This window comes from Callorhinchus milii, unplaced genomic scaffold, assembly GCF_018977255.1.
Source record: "Callorhinchus milii isolate IMCB2004 unplaced genomic scaffold, IMCB_Cmil_1.0 Scaffold2, whole genome shotgun sequence".
In the NCBI taxonomy this organism is placed as follows: domain Eukaryota; kingdom Metazoa; phylum Chordata; class Chondrichthyes; order Chimaeriformes; family Callorhinchidae; genus Callorhinchus; species Callorhinchus milii.
This window is the reverse complement of record NW_024704743.1, coordinates 38,377,089-38,392,003: the sequence shown is the minus strand read 5'-3', so window position 1 is coordinate 38,392,003 and position 14,915 is coordinate 38,377,089. Positions and strand designations below refer to the sequence as shown.

At 39.6% G+C, this 14,915-nt stretch overlaps 1 protein-coding gene across 1 annotated transcript; it reads right to left on the bottom strand.

Moving 5' to 3' along the window:
* Positions 1–1,015: 1,015 nt before the first annotated feature.
* On the bottom strand, positions 1,016–13,860 carry LOC103183939 (ubiquitin thioesterase otulin). The gene is made up of 8 exons (XM_007901704.2): positions 13,693–13,860; positions 12,873–13,414; positions 11,788–11,840; positions 10,300–10,370; positions 8,844–8,984; positions 4,387–4,506; positions 3,795–4,064; positions 1,016–1,506 (listed from the first exon to the last, which is right to left on the bottom strand). The coding sequence occupies exons 2-8, from the start codon at positions 13,370–13,372 to the stop codon at positions 1,432–1,434; spliced, it is 1,230 nt and encodes a 409-aa protein (XP_007899895.2). The 5' UTR covers positions 13,373–13,414; positions 13,693–13,860; the 3' UTR covers positions 1,016–1,431.
* Between the last annotated feature and the right edge of the window lie 1,055 nt (positions 13,861–14,915).

The following is a 14,915-nucleotide window of genomic DNA, read 5'->3' as shown; positions in this document are numbered from 1 at the left end:
AGATACCTTCTAATCAAAATGCACAGTAGCTTCATATATTCTGTGTTTGCAAGTATAGTTACAAATTAGAATGAATGACTTTTCAAGATGTTTTTAAACTTTTGTAATATGTACTTGAAGAAGCCATGGGGCGTCTCACTTTCTTTGCAATTAACAGTAAAGTGTGTTCTGCTTTCTTGTTTGTATATGTTGCTTTCAGTATCTACATTTAGGTCCAATACAGAAATATCCTTCCACTGAATATTTAGACCTTTAATAGAATTGTATGTGCTGTGTTTGGTAACTAAAGAATATGGGATTTTAACACTAAGTTGTTGAATTCAGCAGCTCTTTGGAAAAAAAAACAAGCCAGTGATATGAATTCAGAATTTTCTAAGGTTCAAACAAGGGCCCAGGCCATCAAGGCAGTGCAGACATCCATTAATACCAAATAAACTCATTCAGAAATATGAATAGATTTTAGATTTCCAGCATCTGCAGTACAGTATTTTGCCTTTTGCTAAACAGAGTTTAGCCTGGCTTCACTCTGTCAATGCTCGCCAATAACAACAACAACAACAAAATTACATTTATAGAGCACCTTTCACGTCGGGAGGACGTCCCAAGGCACTGGACAGTCAGGGGTCAGGACTGTCCAGACTCCCCAGTGCTTCTCTACACAAGCTGCAGACTATCCATGTCTTCTCCTGCCCCAGGCTCTGCAAGCCTATCTCAAAACATCTTCACTTAGCTGCATTGTTCAGTGGATCGAATCAAAGCCAAACACAGTAAATATCCTGATTTACCACACTCAGGTTGGTTTCAGGCAAGGAAATCAAGGAGCAATTGGTAAGTGCAGAAAAACAAAACAAACTGATGGAGTAGAAGACACCACAACAGGATTAAACTGGGATCATTTGTTCTGCTCGAAGGATTTTGGAATGCAAAATGAAAATTAATTTCTGAAGTTGTGAACTCTGCTAGGATAGTATCTCTCAAATTTGTATTTCTACAATATGCAGAACTAAAATACCCATTTGCATTTTGCCAATGATCTGGTATTGCATTTATTTTGCAGATTAGATGATACATTTGCAATTAACTGTGTGTTTATATTTACTGGTATGTGGTATTCTGACCTGTTTGATCAGAAATAGTAAAGAAATGTAACAAAATAACAAGCAGTTACAAAAGGATTCAGATTAACTTCCACATTGTAGCAGACAATCCAGTCTGGTAAAAAATCACAGTTGACATTTCAAATAATTGTGTACAAACTTTGATCAAAACAAAACACAGCTTAGAAAACAGGAACCGTAGAGGAACTCAACTGGAATTGTGGAATGTCACTTGTTAATTTCCTGGTGAAATCTGCACAGCCTAAGCATCCCTTCAGTCACACACATATTTGTTCAGTAAAGATGTAATAATATGTCCCAATGTTCGAGATGGTCAATGATCTGGACAGTCCACAAAGTAGCCACTAATCGTAGTTTCCAACGTGTGTCTCAGAAGCTCCATTTCAGTCTGTAATAAAATGACAGGCGAATATTCTTAGCCAATGTTCCCTGAGCCTCAGTTCTTATCTTATTCAGCAGATGTGAAATACATTAACAGGTTGGGTGAGCAATGCGTGAAAAATAGAGGCGACTATTAATCATTTAGTGGAAGCGACCAACTTGAAATGCTATAGTTGGTTCTTACATATTATGGTTTATGAACAATTTTCAGAAAATTGTGTGCAGATGCACATCAAATCCATCAGAGGGCAGAACACAACAGAGTAACAGGGCTGAATGCATCAGGAATTCAGAAATATCACTTCAGACATTTCAAAGTGCTTCACAGCTAATTACTGTCAAGTGTAGTGACTATAGGCAAAGGCACATGCCATAGGCACCAGGAAGTGCCACAAGCAGTCATGAATTGAAGGACGGAGTTGTCAATGACACGTTAAGCCAAGACCCTGTCTACTTATAATAATAAATAATAATCCTTGCATTTGATATAATGCCTTATCATTTTGTCAAGATGTCTCAAAGTGCTTCACAGGATTTACTGTAAATTGACTGTGTATTTTGTGGGTGAGATGTGACAATTAGCCAGTTGCGCACAGCAATATCCCACAAACAGCCATTGCGAGGGACCAATTTAATTTGGGGGATTGTTGTCCAGGACACTGGGAGAAACTCCCTTCTCTTTCCAATTTTGTTTTGGTCAGCCAGGTATCTGACACATGGTGAAACCCATCACCATGCTTAAGCGTATCCAAACCTGGCAGAGATTTCCATGCGTTCCCCTGCACATGGAAATCCCAGTGATGGATTGTTGCTTTCATCTGTGTACATCATCTCATGTCTTTCTTCCTTTCTTTCTGTTTAATTTCATTTGTTTCCTTTTTTATTCTCATCTTGTTCTGATAGATCAAACTTTACAGGAGAGAGAAAAAAAAATCCCACGCAGGGCAGCCCTACCGAAACTCTGGGATGCTCTCCCTCTATTCCTTCCACCTTGTCCCCTCCGTCCCCACTTTCAAATCCCGCCTAAGGATCTTCCTCTTTGATTGTGCTTATGGTCACCTTCCCCCTCCCTATCCCTCTGGCTTGACGTCATATTATGTTCCGCCACTGTTAAGCACTCGGGATGCTAGCCCATGTGAACGGCACTATTATAAATGCAAGTTGTTGTTGTTGAATGGACAATGAACAATGATTAAAGGGTAAAGGAAACCAGAGGGAAACCAGAATCTATAGAACTACACGTCAGCAGGAAGAGGCTGGGGATCAGGAGCAGAGCGGCATATCTCTTTGGGGAGAAAATTAGAAATTAGATTTTTATATTTAAATTTTTTTAATATAAATAATGTCATGACCAAATATACAGAGAATTCTGCTCCACCGCTATATGGGCTTCAATGTTCAACAGAAACAGTCAGTGTCAGATGTGACATTTTCAGCGGAATTCATCCTATAAAACTGAAATGATTAAAAAATATATCAATTATATTGAATATGTGTTGAAAATAACACTAGTGTGATTTTACTGCTCCAACATTCCTGAAGTAAACCAAAATAATTATTACTGGTATTTACTTTGCTGTTCAAATGCTTCAATGAAAGTTTACGATATTTATCACTGTAGCTTTCAGTGTTGCTAAACCTGTTGATGGAACAGTCACTATATACTGCCTAGTATTCCAATTGCCATTACTCAAAGGTAGCACCGAATTCACCGTACCAGTAGATTTACTGCAGGAATTACTATGTTTTTATAATACATGTAACACCAAGACAAATTGTGCACAGATTCATATTTTACAATAACAATACCAAGACATAGAATTAATGTGCTTAAAATTTAAGAATTAGAACTCTGAGGCACCTAATGTGCTCAATAAAAGCTAAAGTTCTTCATTTTCACAGTCCCCATGAGCCCAAATAGCTAAAACACACTTCAGCTTCTCAGTTATTCCTATAAATTTTGGTTGTCCTTAATTGAAAAATGTTCACTCTTGTTGGCCTTCATCCTGGATTTGGTGCAGGATCACTACACTTTCCATCAAAGTGGTTACATAGCACATTTATTTTCTAAAAAAAGAGTAATCTTTCTGTATCTATGATACAGATCTATATATCTATAATGTAGATTTATAATCTATAATAACTTCACAGTTTCATACAATAAAATGAGTTGCAAGAATATTTCAATGTCTTGGAATGTATTTCAATGTTTCTGCAATGAAACTGCTAAAGTTATGAATATAAATAATTCCTGTTTTACTCTTACTTGGTGCTTGGGAATACATCAGCACTTACCTCTTCCAAGCCACTGCTGTAGCCAATCCAATTTAGATGGTTGACCATCAGATGGTACGGGGAAAATGAAGTATTCCTGGCAAACAGATGCTTGCAAAATTCAGGGACCTTTCTTCCGTTTTCCATGTCATTGTAAAGGTGAATGGCTTTATACAACATTAGAAACTTCACGGCTTCGTACATTCTTTGTTCTGTCGTTTCATCCTTGAGCAGATTTCCACATGCTTCTGCTCGTTCAGTCTCACTATGTATGCAGCATATTGCTAACCACTGTAAAAGATAGAAAATACAACAACTTGCATTGAAAGAAAAGCATCCTTCGCGTAGGATAATATCTCAGAGCCCTTCACAGTGGTGGGGTTGGATGCTAAGCAAGGGAGAAGGGGAAGCAGGAGGTGACCATAGCCACTGTTGAAGAGGTAGGTTTTAAGGAGGGATTTAAAGATAGAGAGGGATAGAGGCAGGGAGCTCCAGTGGATAGGGACATAACTCTATCATTGGCTTGTATTATTCAGGTCCCACAGTCTGCGAGTGAGAGGCCAGGAGACATTTCACTTCAATTGGATTTGGTTTTGTAGTGTCAAAAACGTACCTTCTTCTCCAATGTTTCCAAACATGACTGTAGCTTTTGAACAGGGTTTCCACCGATCTTATGTTCAAAACACCACTGATTTATCCAGGCATAGCCCTCTTGGGACAACCTTCGGGGAATCTGTGGGAGTGAATGTAAAATAAAACATGCTCAATTGTGCTGCATTCCTGCAAAATTGTTAATGTTCCTGTAAATCTTCCTGCCTCACAGATCTGATGGATAGACCTGTACTGAAATACTGGATTGCAGTAGAATGGAGAATTATGAATAAATGCCCATTAGACTGGTGGGAACGGAGGAAGATTTAATAATTTAATTTTTTAAAGATTTAATAATCCTCACACTTGATACAGAGTCTTATCACATCATCAAGGTATCTCAAAGTACTTCACAGGATTTACTATAAGGTCCAATGATTGTGTATTTATAAGCAAACATTGCAGCTAATTTGTGAAAAATCTATTTTATCTGGGGGATTGTAGGCCAGGACAGCAGTGAGAAACTCCTTTCTTTTTTCAAGTAGTGTCATGGGATCTTTAACAAGCAGATGGGACCTCAGTTTAACATCTCATCTGAAGGAGAGAACCACCAAGCATGTCCCCAGGACTGCATTGGAGTGTCAGCCTGTATGGTGATCTCAAAGTCCCAGCATGGGGCTTGAACTCACAACCTTAATAATAATAATAATAATCCATGCATTTGATATAGCGCTTTTCACGTCGGGAGGACGTCCCAAAGCGCTTCACAGAACACACTGTAAAGTGAATTGACTGTATATTTGTGGGCGAACGCGGCAGCCAATTGCAGATTAAAAATGACCAATTTATTATTGTTTTTTTTGGTTTTTGGAGGGATTGTGACTCTGACTCAGAAGCGAGAGTGCTACCACCTGAGCTATGCTGACCCCTAATTTGGCTGAAGTTGGTCAAATCTTGGCCATTCATTGGAGGAATCCAAACTTTATAATTAGAAATTGGACTTTAACAGAGTTTCTCCACACCATTCAGAGCACCATCCTGAAGCTAAGGATGTCCTATTGAGAATATTGCATTTGGGGTGAAAATTATGGCCTATGAAGTGTTAATTATCAGTGATCATAGCAACATTATCACTGGCTGCAATTTTTACTGCGCGATGTAAATTATAACAGTACAACCCAGATTATACAGTAGCAACAGAAATGAGGTGAGAGCCTTATTACGTGCCATCTACAAATTCCCATTATTCTTGAAGTTGCGGATGATTTGCTTCAAAGCACCAAGTTTAGTCATTCTTGGGTGATCAACTTTGACTGCTCAGCAGTTATACATTTCTACACAGTGTCCTCACTGAAGATACAAGCTGTGAAATGAAGACTACATCAGGTCTGAAGTAAATCTCTGAATAGATTTGCAGCTCTCATTTATATTTTCCTGTAAAATACACAATCACTACATCACTACAGGATTTACAGTAAATCCTGTGAAACGCTTTACGATGAACTCCCGATGTGGAAGGCACTATATCAAATGCAAGAATTATTATAATTTATTATATTATCAAGAACATATATCTTAATTTGTATTAAACACCTTTCCAACTTTTGTTATTAGATTCACTGTGGGGCTTTTTAATGAGTTGATTTTGTTGTTGCACAGACACTGGAAACACAGAAACATTGTGTGACATTTGAGAAAGGTTACAAACACTGAAACTATCTGTGTTCTTCTTTTTGCTGTGTACATGTACACACAGCCAAGAGCACACCAGCGGATATTTACAAGCACCGCATTTCCTTTCAAAAAAGAGGCAGGTAATATGCCAGCACATCAGTCAAACAGTTGATGTAATATCTTTCATTGTAGTGTAAACACTGCAAATTCATGTTCAGTCTGGAACTCTTCTGGGTCAATATGGGGTTCAAGTCATCACATTTCACTTCTAGGAATAGTTCTGTCTGTCTCAGCCAATTTAAATAATGCTGGCGTGAAGATTTGGGAACTCCAGTTCATACAGAACAAGTGCTCTTTCTTGTTTAATATCAGCTCAAGAAACTTGATAACTCATGAATTGAACCATGTTCAGTTTGACAGAGACACGATTATGTCAAGGAAGTAAACAATTTACCTGTTCTGACATGTCATTACTCAGATCTCAAAAGGAGTATCCACTAGCTGCAGAAATGTAGTCAAAGTTGTGGTTTTGATTACAAATGTTTCTTGATCTGAGAATATGTCTATTGCCCATTATTGGATCTCTATATGTTGTTTTGTGTTTTGGTCAGTTGGGTGTCACTCACATGTGGAAACTTATCATGATGCTAAAAAGAACCAGACTGAGAGTTTTATGCTTGCCAAGCACACACGGAAATCCCATGGCTGACATGGAATGTGCTCTCTCTCCCTAGAGAGATGTGCCCTGTTTACCTAATTCCAGAGAGCAGGTTGGCAAGAGCCAAGGCTTGGAGGCCCCAGAGTGTGTGTTAGGGAACTGCTGGAGTCTAACCAGCTAAAACCGCATAGCTTGCCAGTGACAGCAATGTCTGGCAAGCTTTCCTGCTGCTTGACCTACCCATTAGGACCACCTAACAATTAGGGTTTGGGCTTGCAGGGTAACAGGAACTAAATATCAATTTAATAATAATAAATTGGTCACTCAATCCAAGACTGTTTGTGGGACATTGCTGGGCACAATTGGCTGCCGATTTTCGCCTTCAAAATATACGGTCAATTCACTTTACAGTATATTCTGTGAAGCGTTTTGAGACTTCTCAAAGATGTGATAAGGTGCTATATCAAATGCAAGGACTATTATTATTACAATCGGATTCCCTGCCCCTACTGGACTGGCGCTTACCTCACCCCCAAAGAGGATAGTCCCTATATGTTGTGCACAAAGCAAAACAAGGGAAATTCTGCTTGAGAAACTGTAGCAATTACAATACACTGAAAAACCTAAAATTGTAGCATTCTGACTAATAAAGAGTTTGAAGCAGGTCGTCAGCAATGAAAATATTGTGACACATTCTAGTCCCGAATTTAAACAGCATTTTAGACCCCTGTGACTTTCTTTATTGATGTTATATTTTCACGGTTTTTGTTATATTTCACATAAGATTCATCACATAACAGCTGTTGGGATCTATAAAATCCTAACCTGCTATGTTGAGAAGGATCGCTACTATGGCTGAGAATATTTCTGACGTAACCTATCACCACCAGGTGGCACCGCACTCCTTTTTACTTCCTTTTCTGAGTCAGGCAATTTCTATTTTGTAAACTTTTGAGCCTCCATCAAGCTTGATGTAATATTTTTGTTAACATATTCCTTTCCCAGCGTCGATCTGCTGAAGAGATCTAAACAGCCAAATGGTCAACTCCCAGTCAATTGAATGGGATTCAAAAACAAGGGTGAGCACTGGGACCAGAAAAAGAAGAAACCCATCCTGGAGAGTTGTGCTGCCACCTGGTGAATAGCTTTCTCCTGCCTCAGAAACATAGAAATTGACAGCACAGAAGGTTCTCTAAGTCACCCATTTAGTCCCATTCTCCAGCCTTTTCTTAATACCCTTTGATGGAGCCCTGGAGCTCAGTGGTTAGAGCACTCGCCTCGCAAGCGAGAAGACCTGGGTTCTATTCCCGGCAGGGCGAAATGTTGCGCAAGTCTCCTTACTCCACACGCCTCTGTTTACCCAGCAGTAAATAGGAACCCAGTTGTTAGTCCCGTGCCTTCAGCTCCCCTCTCGACTCTCTACCCCCTCCTCGCTCCCTCCCCTCTCCCTGACCATTTCCCCCCTGCTCGGGTCCTGACCCAACTGTACAGCGCCTTGGGACGTCCTCCCGACGTGAAAGGCGCTCTATAAATGGAATCTTGTTGTTGTTGTTGTTAGTCGCTTTTCCGGGAATAATAATCGCTAAAAAAAAAAATAATAATTTGGTCACTGAATCCACGACTGTTTGTGGAACACTGCTGTGCGCAATTGGCTGCCACGTTTCACCCACAAATATACAGTCAATTCACTTTACAGTATATTCTGTGAACTGCTTTGAGCCGTCTAGCAGACATGAAAAGCACTATATTATATACAAGCATTATTATTATTATTATTATATTTTCTCCTTTTCAAATCCCTGACTGTCCAGAGCCTTGGGACATCCTCCCGATGTGAAAGACGCTGTACAAAAACAATATATTACAGATTAATACATATTACAGAAAAAAGCTCTATGAAGCACGTTTTGTGAAGCACATTGATGGGTTTTGTATTGTTAATGTGCTAGATCAAATGCAAGGATTCTAGTTATCCAATTGCTTCTTAAAAGCTAATATGGATTCTACTGGGAGAACAATCCACATTTGAACTACTAATAAGGGTCACCACAAATGTTACTCCTGATTTCTGTATTAACAAATTGACTTTATTGGAGAAGTAAATGTGCAACCATGAATCTGTAAATAACATTAGTTATTTGAATTACCTGTGACATCTCCTCAGTTACTATCCAAGATGGTAGCGACTTGCCTCTGATCAGTGCTTCGCATGTGACTTTCCTCAATTGGAAATAATTATCTTTCTTCATGTTTTCAGAATTTAATATTGACCACTCAGTACTGACAGCCTTCAAAACACATGTCAAAAAAGAAAAAAATCATTACTGAACTTGAAACGTTATAAATATTAATATTTATTTTGCTCAGCCAGATGTCTGACACGTGTGGAAATCCATCGGCCTACTGAAGAGTATCCAAACCAAATGATGCCACCTACACATAGACATTTCCCTGTGTCTGGAACGGAATGTGCTCCAGTGTTATAACTGCTGGACTTCTGTGCAATGAGATTCTGGATATTTTTCTCTAATAACCGGATATTATAAATAGTTAACAGATGATGCTGCGGGATGCATTCTCTCCCTGGAGGGACACATCCTGATTACCTACAACCAGATAGTTTTCGTCGCAGGTTGGTGAAACCTGAAGCTTGAAGACCCCAGAGTGTGTGTTGTGGGTACTGCTGGATTTTAAGCAGCGTGGCTTGCTATTGTGAGCATTGTCTGGTTAGCTTCCTGCTGCCAAACAATATTAGTATAATCGAGCATTGTTGGCACAAAGTCAATCCTAAAGGTTTTCTTCCTCTCCACCGCAGTTCAATACAATCTCTGCTGCCGGATCTTTTCTGAGACTTCACTTATTGTATCAGATTACAACTTCACCTCTGAACAATATCTGTTAATTATCCACAGTATCCAGTTATTAGAGAAACATATCCAGAACCTCAGTGCAGAGAAGCGCAAGAGTCAGAATACTGGAGCAGAAGACTGTCAACATGGAGAGCTACAGTGCTTTTGTTTTTTGCAATTTTCTCTCCTCCCTTCTCCCCCTAAAAGGTGTTAAACTTCTGCATCAGACGACACCATTATTAACGCTCTGAGGTGTTATCCCGTATGAAGGGCACTATATAAATACAAGTTGTTGTTGTAACTTCTGAGTTCATGGATGCCCAGTTAGTATCTTCTACTTTAATGAGCGTTGGGAGCCTGTTTCATCATGGGGAGAGGGAAAGGGAAATCATTTTTATATCAAATGTAAGGATTATTATTTATTAACTTGAACTTCTGATGACATAGGAAGTGCAATGCTTTCTTGCAGTCTTCAACTAACCTCCTGACAATACACAGTCCCACTCTCTTGACTGAAGGCAACATGCATTAAGTGGAAGTAGGATGTAATGGGAAGAAGAAAATGGGGTTAAAGACCTGCAATATTAGTGTGCCAAGAATGTGTAGGAACTAGGGCCCCTCTTAAACTAAACAAGTTGCAAATTTCTCTATGCGCTCTCAGGAGATCACAAAAGAGCCTGGCTGTGTCATGTTATGCAGTAACACCTTTGAAATGATTGGTTTCTTGAATAAACTGAAAGCAGGGCTACTTTACCTCCACTTTATCAGTCTCTTCTTTACTTTCATTGTGTAAAATAAGGTCACATTTTGGAGCAAAGCTGAGCACTGTCAAAAGGCAAAAAGAAAAGCATTATTTTATCTTTTGTTACTACGTCACTGCTCACCTTTATAAGTTTTTCCGTTTTCTTTAGCTTTGCTCAGAAAGTAAGCCAACTGAGATAACCATGATATCTGTAAACCAACTTCCAGAACAGGACACAAATACCGAGCAACACAAGATAAGGGAAGATAGAACATTTCAGTCCATTTCATATGGAGACAGTCCTTTGGGATTTGTGATCCAAGTTGCTCCCTTGTAACTCTCTTATTCAGAACCTTTTGCTTAGCTTGTTTGAAACAATTCAACTCTGAATTCACTGTGCTTTACAAGCTGTTAATGTGGGTTTAAGCCCACACCAGGAGTTTGAGCTCACAGTGTAGGCTGACTCTCCATTGCAGGTCTGGGGGAATGCTGCATTGTCCAAGGTGCCGGATTTCAGATGAGACGTGAAACCTGAGATCCCATTTGATCGTTCAGATGAATGTTAAAGATCCCAAAACACTATTCAAAAAGACATGGGGTTTTTCCAGGTGTCCTGGCCAACAATCCTCTAATATAATTCCAACTTTTAAAAAAAATTCCATTTTGTTAAAAATGTGAGAAGATCAGTCATGACGGGGCAGGTTTGAGGGGCCGAATAGGCTTCTCCTGGTTCTACTTCTTATGGTCTTATGGAGATGAAAGGTGTAATAACCACTCAGTGTAATAATCTATTTATCCGTCTGCACATGATGCTGATTGTAAGTATCGTAAGATATTCATGCGCAAGATATTAGTAAGAAATACCAAGATGTTCGCGCACAAAACTGGCTCAGTGGAGTGTGCATCCTTGGATGGTATTGCTATCAGTGCCTGGGGTGTGAAGGCGCTGACGGAAGCCAATTAGGAGGGCCTTGGGTCTTTTTGATGTCCAACTGTAGCTCTCATCCAGGACTTGATGTCTGACAGACATTCTATCAGGACAGCAGTGGTCCTGGAGTCAAGGATGGAGGCAGAGAGATAGAGATAGAATCATAATTCTGTTACCGTTACTTGGATAGCAAAAATCAAAAACAACGTTGTAATGATGGCGAGAGAGAGAGAGAGAGAGCGCAAAGGTTTCCACATCATCCCAGTACCTATGTGATGATGTCAAAGCGTCCGCACATGTATGGGGCATTGGCAAGTCAACTCGCTCCAATGTCACAACCTCTCATTACAAAGCTCCTGGATCTCCTCTATGCACAGCCAATGTAAGATCCAACTTGGCAGATCCATAACTAGAAAAAACAGCAATTTTATCCGAACTATCTTAGGTTCTTTTGAAGAGAGACTTTCCTCTGGATAGAGACAAACTATCTGCGGTGTTCAAATTTCTCAAAGTACAACGCTGATCTAATCTGTGACCGCTACAAGTAAATAGCTGCTTAGTATCAGACTTACTGAGCTGACTTTGCTTAATGTCATCCACACTGCGGTAGAGATCCTCTTCATCACTAGAACAAAGCAGGACAAGAGATCATTACAGTGAAACCTATCCACACTTGAGCTTGATTGGGGCTGATGTAGGAAACAGCAAAGTATTGCACAGCAAGGTAACCAAAAATATGTCACACATTTGTGTCAACTGAAGAAAGAAGGGAATTCCACTCTGGAAATACATTGAGTTGGATTGGTGTTCCCAAGTCTGTACAGCTGAATTTCTTCTTAATTCATATTAAGAATTACTACAAGATTCACCCCAGTATCCTTCTACATTTTACATGTCAGCCAATTTTTTGTTTGGTTCAGGTTGTGTGGATGCCCTTTATTCAAACCCTTAATAAAATCCTGAACTGGTAATCATGACTGATCACTCATGACTGTTATTGATGGAATGTTGGAACTACTGTAGTCATTAACATCAAGAAAGGAAATAGAAATATTTCCTCCCTCATATCCCATCCCAGTGAGGCTGACTGCTTTCATACCACACCACTTTCTCATAACTGCTAATGCCATCACACTGCACCCGGTGCTAAATGTGCACGATTACCTGCTTTTGATTTGGTTGGAAATAAAATGTGTGTTGGGAAGCCAATGTATAAGATGCACACAGCTTACCTACTTAGTTATTGCGCGGGGAGATCACAAACACAAAGCCACAACGCACAATTTCATGCCAGATCACACGTGCATCTATTTGCCCAAGATTTGGCACAGAATACATATAAAGAATTATTTTTGCATGGTTTGCCACCAGTTTAAGTAACAGAAGCAAAGTTCAGTGTGCTTATTCTCTATCTTGCTGACCCTTGACCTTTTGATTTTCATTTTGAGATGCTCTCGTCCATGTGCTCATCAACAATCTGTTATTGTTTAGGACAACCACCGCAGATCCACGCTGCTTATGCTATTCAGGGTCCCCTGTTTACAATGGTTAGTCAGTCACTAGCTTTCAGTCAATCAGAAAACAAACCATAAAAGACCGTGGGAAGAAAGTGTAAAAAGATGGAATGCTATGAGAATACCAATAAATATTACAATACCTGCCATGTTGTTTTGTGTTGTCAGTATCCCTCCACCTCAGATCCCCCTGGTCTCCTTCGCTCATACTTGTGTAGATGTCAAATTCTTCGGCTGGGTTGTCTACATACAGGATATCACTCCAAGGAAAATCTTCATCTTTACTATGTTCAATCAAAGCAGTAAGTCTTTTTTTTCCATTACTCTGGTGCAGAGGATCAACAAGGCTGGTAACAATGTGCTTATTGGCTTGATTCTCTATGAGCTTCCTAAGGTCTTCTGTCTTTGTTATACCAAAGGAATCTTCATTCGCTTCAATCGTTTGTTCTCCAGTAATGTTATCCCCTTTTCCCTCTTTAGATATTAATATGTTCTCAGGTAAGGAGGGATCTTTGCATATGCAATGCATTATCAACCCAATAACTGACATGATAATAAAGCAATACAATAGGTGATCTATTGTCCAGCATATTGCTTGGATTCCACCACACATCCAACGCAGAATCTCCACGCTGAGCTCCATGTCTGTTTGGGGGTGTGGGCAGGTTCACAACATTTTTTATGCCTGTAACCCAAAGGCAAAAACATTGCATTGCTGCAAATATTTAAAAAATTACAAAATACAATGATTATTTTAACACAGTTAAATCTGTGAGACACCTCCATGGTTACGCTACGTAAACATGATTTACTAGTTGACAACTTTCTGCCAATTCTGCATTTATATAGCGCCTTTATGTCAGGACTTACAGTACTTACGATCCAGACTTAACAGCACTTGAAGATCTGTACAGAATACAAAGCATTTACACAGAGTATTAAATATCTGTAGTGAGTACTAACCATCTGCAGGGAGCACTTAATCACCTACACGGAGTAATAAACATCTGCACAGCAAACCAAAGGACTGTGGTGAGTGGTGTGGGCACAGCCGTGTAACAGCAAGGAATAGACACACTCGAAAACTGGAGAGGGAGAGAGAGAGGGCTGCATCTAACTAACACAAAGTGAAAGTAAAAGCACTGCGATGGTGGTGGGGGAGGAGAGACAGGCTTGACATTTCCACTTTCACCCTAAATAGGCACTGATATCAGAGGCTGCACCACAAGTGGACACAGTAAAGGGAATGCTGGAGAAAGCACAGCCTTCCCACAGCTGTTTCCCAGGCAGCCCAAATCCAGAGACATCTGCATTTCTTTCCGTTGCCTTTTGCTTTTTTATTTTTTGGTAACAAAACCGTCATCAGATCATGGCTGTTTGCAGGAAGGGCTTGTGCTCAGTGACCTCCTGGACCTGTCCCTGAGACTCACCACCACTCTGTTTCTTCACCGCTTTGCAGCCCGGCCTCCAACATCCTCCTCTTGGCTTTCGTCTTTACTTTTTATTTAAATTCAAATTGCACAACTGCATCATGATTTGTGTATTGTCAGAGGCATTGAACGTTGACATTGAACTGAGCTTCCAGCTGTCTATCCTCAGGAGTATGTTAAAGATCTTGTGTTACTATTCAAAAGGAGGGATTTTCCCCCCAGTTTTATGAACAATAATCCTTTAGATCTCATAGCTGTTTATGAGACTGTATTGTGATCAGAATGACACAACTTCCTACAAAAAATACAATCAACACAATTGCCAATGTAAAGCAATTTGACATGTTTTGAACTATAAGAGACTATTCAAATGCAACCTAATTCTTTCTTGTTTATTTTCAGGCTATTTCAATCAAAGAATATAACTCATATTCTACAGATCTTCATTATCAGCCCTCTCTGGGTATATATATCATGCTATGAACTAAGTTATTGCAATCCATCTCAGTTTAGTTTGCATTCATTACATGTGTCTGCTATATGCAATTGTGAATGCAAGGCATTAATTTTAATTAGTTTTTTTAAATGTAGTTGTGCATTTTATCAAAAGAGATAAACAGACGTAACACAATGTGTGCACTTTCATGAGGCTAACAGGTATGACCACGGTATTTACTGAGGCAGAAAGAGCTATTTTGAGTGGTACTGCTCCACTTACCGCTTGCTTAATAGACCATCACCCATGGCACTCTGAAT

Coding starts and splice junctions, on each gene's coding strand:
- LOC103183939 (XM_007901704.2), bottom strand. CDS start 13,372: ATGGAGCTCAGCGTGGAGATTCTGCGTTGGATGTGTGGTGGAATCCAA. Junction 8,985..10,299: donor AAGAGACTGATAAAGTGGAG/GTAAAGTAGCCC, acceptor TGTGTTTTGAAG/GCTGTCAGTACTGAGTGGTC. Junction 4,065..4,386: donor TGGAAACATTGGAGAAGAAG/GTACGTTTTTGA, acceptor TATCTTTTACAG/TGGTTAGCAATATGCTGCAT.